At 65.7% G+C, this 6,000-nt stretch overlaps 1 protein-coding gene across 1 annotated transcript; it reads right to left on the reverse strand.

The window, feature by feature from the left end:
* Positions 1-809: 809 nt before the first annotated feature.
* ISYNA1 (inositol-3-phosphate synthase 1) lies at positions 810-6,000 on the reverse strand. Its single transcript, XM_050986153.1, has 11 exons — positions 5,668-6,000; positions 4,651-4,775; positions 4,408-4,569; positions 3,670-3,799; positions 3,402-3,595; positions 3,151-3,300; positions 2,842-3,057; positions 2,598-2,762; positions 2,408-2,521; positions 2,088-2,305; positions 810-1,187 (listed from the first exon to the last, which is right to left on the reverse strand). Exons 2-11 carry the CDS (start codon positions 4,762-4,764, stop codon positions 977-979), a joined length of 1,674 nt encoding a protein of 557 aa, XP_050842110.1. The 5' UTR covers positions 4,765-4,775; positions 5,668-6,000; the 3' UTR covers positions 810-976.

Consider the following 6,000-nt stretch of genomic DNA (forward strand, 5'->3'; position numbering starts at 1 on the left):
TCTGTGTAGGGACCCCCCCTCATTTCTAAACCTCCAGATTCCCCCCCCATTGCTTATCAAAACAAAATGGGGGAACACCCCCCCCCAAAAAAAAAAAAAAAAAAAAAAAAAAAGGAAAAAAAAAGAAAAAATATGAAAACAGCAAAAAAAAGAAAAAAAAAAAAGCCCTAAAATGACAAAAAAAAAATCCAAGACCCCCCCCCTCAACACCCCCCCTGCATCAATAAATGTAATTTGATTTTTTTTCAGAAGGCGGCGAAATTTGGGTCTGAGTGGGGGTGGGGGGGAGACCCCAAAATTGGGTGAGGGGACCCCAAGAACCGAGTGAGAGACCCCAAAACCAGGTGAGGTTCCAAGGAGGACCCTAAGACCAGATGAGATCCCAAAAACCAAGTGAGGGACCCCAAAACCCAGATGAAGGGGAACGAGGCAAGGGGGACCCCAAAAACCAAATGAGGGACCCCAAAACCAGCTGAGGGGACCCAAAAACCAGGTGAAGGGGAAGGAGGTAAGGGGGACCCCAAGAACCAAATAAAGGGACCCCAAAACCAGCTGAGGTTCCAAGGAGGACCCTAAGACCAGATGAGATCCCAAAAACCAAGTGAGGAGCCCCAAAACCACCTGAGGTTCCAAGGAACCACCAGAGGGACACCCCAAGACCAAATGAGACCCCAAAACCCAATTGAGAGACCCCAAAACCCAAGTGAGAGACCCCAAAAACCAAATGAGGGACCCCAAAAACCAAATGAGAGACCCCAAAACCCAATTGAGAGACCCCAAAAACCAAATGAGGGACCCCAAAAACCAAATGAGGGACCCCAAAAACCAGCGCGGGGGGGGGTCTCGCTGTGCTCCGGGTTTATTGGTGGGTACAAAGCTTCACAGTTTGGAGTCGCCATCAACAACCGGGGTGGGGGGGAGCCACCCCCCCAAACCCACCCCCGCCCCCCACCCCCCTAAAAAGCTCCACTCGGGGTCAGTCGGCGCCGTCGATGTGCAGGGGGGCCCGGGGGGGCCCCGGCCGGGGGGCACAGGGGTGCCCGTTGAGCTGGGCGGGCGCTGCCACCGGGCTCTTCTTGGGGACCAGGGGACAGGTGGCACCCCCGGGACAGGAACGTTTGGGGCTCGGCCGCTGCATCTTGTGCTCCAGCAGCATGTGGTTCTGGGGGGGCAGCCCCAGGCAGGCCCTGGGGGCACAGGGAGGGCTCAGGGGGGCACCCCCAGGGCTGGGGTGGGACAGGGGACATGGGCAGGTGGGCATGGGGTGGGTGTTCAGGGCACTGGGTGATGAGCATTGGGAACTGGGGGACACCGGAGGGTGGCACCTTCAGGTGTTGGGAGCAGCTGGAATGGGAGCAGGGACCCCACTGGGGGCTCAGATCCGTGAGCTTGGGCACCCACTGGAGTTGGGCACCCCCAGACACTGGGAACCCCCCCAAAGTTTGGGCATCACTGGCACTGGGAACCCCCCAAGGATTGGGCACCCCCAGGCACTGGGAACCCCCCAAAGTTTGGGCATCACTGGCACTGGGAACCCCCCAAAGTTTGGGCATCACTGGCACTGGGAACCCCCCAAGGTTTGGGCATCACTGGCACTGGGAACGCTCCCAAGGTTTGGGCATCACTGGCACTGGGAATGCCAAGGTTTGGTTACTGGGAGCCGCTGGTGCTGGGCACTGGGCTCTATTGGTTTTGGGCACCCCCTTGGGCATCAGGAACCCGCTGGGTGCCAGGGTCTGTGTGTTGGGACACCCTGGGCCTTGCCCCCTTTGGGCACCCCGTGACTGGGAAACGGGGACCCACCCGTGCTGGGACCTTGGTCCTGGGCACCTCCTGGACCTCTGGGCACTGGGACTGTGCCCAGCACATACTGGAACCCACTGGTGCCACTGGGACCCACCCCCAGCCCTGGGCACCCCAGGCTTTGTGCTCCAGCACCCCCTGGATTTGGACACCCCACGGTGGGCACCGGGACCCCTTGGCACCCTGGGTACCCCACACTGGGACCCCCTGCAAGCCTTCGGGTGGCCCTGCGGGCACGGGGGTGGTGGCACCTGGTGGCCAAGGGGACAGGGCGCCCCGGGTACCTCAGGATGTTCTCGATGCAGCTGCGCTGGCGGAAGAGCGCGTTGACCACGGGGGAGCCCTCGGGCACCAGCGGGGCCTTGCAGAGGAAGGCGAGGATGGACAGGACGCTGTGGAAGCCCTGGAACTCGGGATCGGCCTCGGTGCAGAAGGAGATGCGCTGGCACAGCTCCGTCAGGATGGCCAGGTCCAGGATGATGGGGCTGGCCAGCAGCGAGTCCTGCGGGCAGCAAAGGCTCAGCAGGCACCGTGGCACTGAGGGGACACCCCGGGGACACTCTGGGGACACCCTGGGGACACCCCGGGGACACCCTGCACGCACCTCGCAGGTGTTGTGGATGACGATGGTGTTGGTGCCACCCATCATGATCTCGGACGTGTACTCATCCAGTGCCCGCTTGCTGTCCCCCACGTAGGGCACGTACTTGATCACCACCTGCCAAAGCCACATCCCCGTCACCCCCGCCGTCACCTTCCCGCGTGTGTGACCCCCCCCAGGACCCCCCACTCACGCAGTGGTCAGGCTTGTCCTGGGGGCCGTAGAGGACGGGGTTGGCCTGGACCGTGTCGTCCACCACGTTGCTCTTGGAGATCTCCTTGGAGCGGAACTGCTGCGGCGCCGACAGGTTCTTGCCGTCGTTGTTGCCCAGGTGGTTGTAGCTCACGATGGACTTGGTCTGGGTGGGGGGCACGGCCAGGTCACCCCCTGTCCCCTGCAGGTGGGGACGCACCCCCCAAATTGAGCCCCCCACGTACCTTGAGCCCGGCGCCCACCAGGAAATCCACGAGCACCGACTTGAGCTTGGTCTGCCCCGACTTGAAGTCGTCGCCGCCGATGAAGACGCGGCGCTGGGCGGCCAATTCCACCGCCCCGGGCACGAAGGTGTTCTGGGGGGAGCCGTTGATGTAGGCACAGCCCTCCAGGATGCTGGCCACGGCGAACAGCGTGGACGGCGACACCTCCAGGCCTCGCTGTGGGGACACGGGACTGCTCAGCGCCACCGCTGCCGCGCTGTCACCCTCCCGAGGGTGTCACCCTCCCGCTCCCCTCGCTCCCCCCCTGACCTCGATGGCCCTCAGCAGGTTGTCGGCGGTGTCGTTGAGCCCCGGCACGATGTCACAGAATCTCTCCGTGTTGGCCGTCCACAGGACGATGACTTTGTCCACCCCGCTGCTCTCCTTGAAGTCTCGGATGTCCCTGCGGATCTGCTCCACCTGGGACGCGGCCGAAGCCGGGAGGGGCGTGGGGGACGCGTCAGCTCGGTGTCACCTCCCCCGTGTCCCTTGTCCCCTCCCCTGCCCCGCCCTGCCAGGACCTGCTGGGCCATGGAGCCGCGCAGGACGTTGTCCGCCCGCTCCTCCTGGTTGGCGGCGATGAATTCGGGGATGTAGATGGAAGGACGGGGCTTCATCTTCTCCATGTGCGGCCAGAGCTGCTCCTGCAGCGGCCACTCCAGCACCTCGGCCCGCCTCATGGCCTCCGCCAGGTTCAGCGAGGAGATGTCCCAGCCTGGGGGACACGGGGTGACCCAGGCGCTCGGGGTGCCCCGCGCCGCCGGGGGGTCCCCCCCGTGTCCCACCTACCGTCGAAGACGATGTCGTTGGGGTGCACCATGGGCAGCAGGTCCCGGAAGGGCACGTAGACATCACCGGAGGGGCCGGTGCCCAGGCACACGGTGGAGGCTTGGAGCAGGGAGCCGTAGTAGTTGGCTGTCTGGGATGGGACAGGCAGGGATGAGGCGCTGGTGGGGGGCAGAGGGGTCCCTGCACCCCCAGAGTGAGGGGCTGGGGCCGCAGAGCCCCTCCACAGGGGGCAGGGAGCAGATTGGGGTGCAGGACACCAGCGCAGCTGAGCTCGGTGTCCCCATCCCTGTGGGATTTTCCCAGGACCCTCACTGGGGTCCTTGTGGGGACACCCGAAGGACACGGCCCTGGCAGGGGTCACACTGAGGACACCCACCTGGCCGGGGTCCCACGGAGGACACCCGTGCCACTGAGGTCACTCTGGGGACACCCTCTTAATTGGGGTCACACCGGGGACACACCTTTTGCAGGGACACTGCTGGGGACACCCCCCTGCTGGAGTGACACCGGGGACACCCCTCTCACTGAGGTCACACTGGGGACACCCACCTTGCTGGGATCAGGCTGGGGACACCCCCTTGCTGGAGTGACACCGGGGACACCCCTCTCACTGAGGTCACACTGGGGACACCCACCTTGCTAGGATCTCTCTGGGGACACGCACCTTGGAGGGGTCACACTGGGGAAACCCCTCACTCTGGTCACACGGGGGACACCCACCTTGCTGGGGACACCCACCTTGCGCCCCGTCTTGGTCATCCAGGACAGCCCCAGCCTGTTGGCCAGCACTGCCGCTGTCACCGTGGTGCCGTTGTTGCCCCCCCAGCCCACCAGCATCACCCCCAGGCGCGGCACCTGCCGGCCGGTGCGGAAGGTGAAGCGGGTGGAGCACGGCCGCACCTGGGGACAGAGAGAGGGCACAGCTGGGGACAGCTGGGGACGAGCAGAGCCCTCCCCGAGCCCCCCGGAGCCGCTGCCCACCTTGGTGACGCCGTTCTCCTTGCAGACGTGCACGGTGCTGTAGGTGTACTTGGCCTCGATGAAGTCCTTGCTGTAGGTGACGTTGGGGCTCTCCACGAGGAATGGCTCTGCCATTGTTCCTGGAGCTGCAATGGCAGGAAATGGGTGTCAGCGCCGCCGGCCTGGCACGCCGGGCCACCCCCCCGGCCCTCCCCGGGCCCTCCGCCCTGCTGGGACGTGGCTGTGCCGCCCGTGGGGACCTTGGCTCCCTGCCCTGCAGGGTGGTGGTGGCGCTGGGACGGGCACGGCAGCCCCTTCCCACCCGTGTCCAGAGACAGGGGGAGTTTTGGGGGGGACACAGCGTCACCCCAGGAGCTCACCGAGGGCCCAGAGTGGGGCACGGTCCCGCTCAGGGCAGGCGGGGACTGTCCCTGGTGTCCCCTCGCTGGGGGTGGCACAGCAGGGACTAGGGATGCTCCCCGGGGACAGGGGTGGCCCTGCACGCCTGGGGGTGCAGGGGACATGGGGACTGTCGATCCCTGGGGGTGATCCCAGGGGTCGCTTCCAGGTGACGTGAGGACAGCCCTGCACAGGGGACACGGGGACCAGGGGTGTCCCCGCTCCTGAGGGTGACAGAGCGTGCAGGGGACATGGGGACAGAGGCTGTCCCAGCTCCCAGGCATGCAGAGAATTTGGTGACAGGGGCGGTCCCTACGCCCTGGGGTGACAGATGGGGCAGGCGACGTGGGGACCAGCGCTGTTCCCACTCCCAGAGTCGTCCCAGGGGACATCGCGACCAAGACTGCCCAGCTCCCAGGGGTGGCAGAGGGGACACGGGGACAGAGGCTGTCCCAGCACCCCGGGGTGGCACAGGGGACGTGGGAACAAGGGCTGTGCCTCTCCAGGAGAAAGGGCACTTGGGGACAGCTGGTGTCCCAGCACCCCGGGGTGGCGGGGGACACCGCGCCTAGGGCACGGGGGGACACGGATCCGCAAACCCGAACCCCTCCGGGGGTCAGCCCCGCCGCGGGCACTCACCGGACCGGGCCGCGCCGGGCGCGCAGGAGCCGGAGCCGGTGTCTGAGTCTGTATCGGTGCCGGTGCCCGGTAGCCGGTGCCAATGGTTGTGCCCGCTGCCCGTTGTCCGGTGGCGGTACCCTGTGGCCGGTGTTCGGTGCCCAGTGCCGACAGCCGGTGTCCGGTGTTCAGTGTCCGGTGTTCAGAGTCCGGTGCTCAGTGCCCGATGTTCGGTGCCCGGTGTCGGTGCCCGGTGTCCCGTGCCCGGTGTCCGGTGCTGCCCCGCGGGGACGATGCGATCGCGCTGCGACCGCCCCGGCTCCCGCCGCTTAATCGGCTCCGCGGCCCCGCCCC

Source organism: Serinus canaria, chromosome 28 (assembly GCF_022539315.1).
Source record: "Serinus canaria isolate serCan28SL12 chromosome 28, serCan2020, whole genome shotgun sequence".
Classification (NCBI taxonomy): domain Eukaryota; kingdom Metazoa; phylum Chordata; class Aves; order Passeriformes; family Fringillidae; genus Serinus; species Serinus canaria.

Coding starts and splice junctions, on each gene's coding strand:
- ISYNA1 (XM_050986153.1), bottom strand. CDS start 4,764: ATGGCAGAGCCATTCCTCGTGGAGAGCCCCAACGTCACCTACAGCAAG. Junction 3,800..4,407: donor TGACCAAGACGGGGCGCAAG/GTGGGTGTCCCC, acceptor GTCCCATCCCAG/ACAGCCAACTACTACGGCTC. Junction 1,188..2,087: donor TGCATCGAGAACATCCTGAG/GTACCCGGGGCG, acceptor CTGTGCCCCCAG/GGCCTGCCTGGGGCTGCCCC.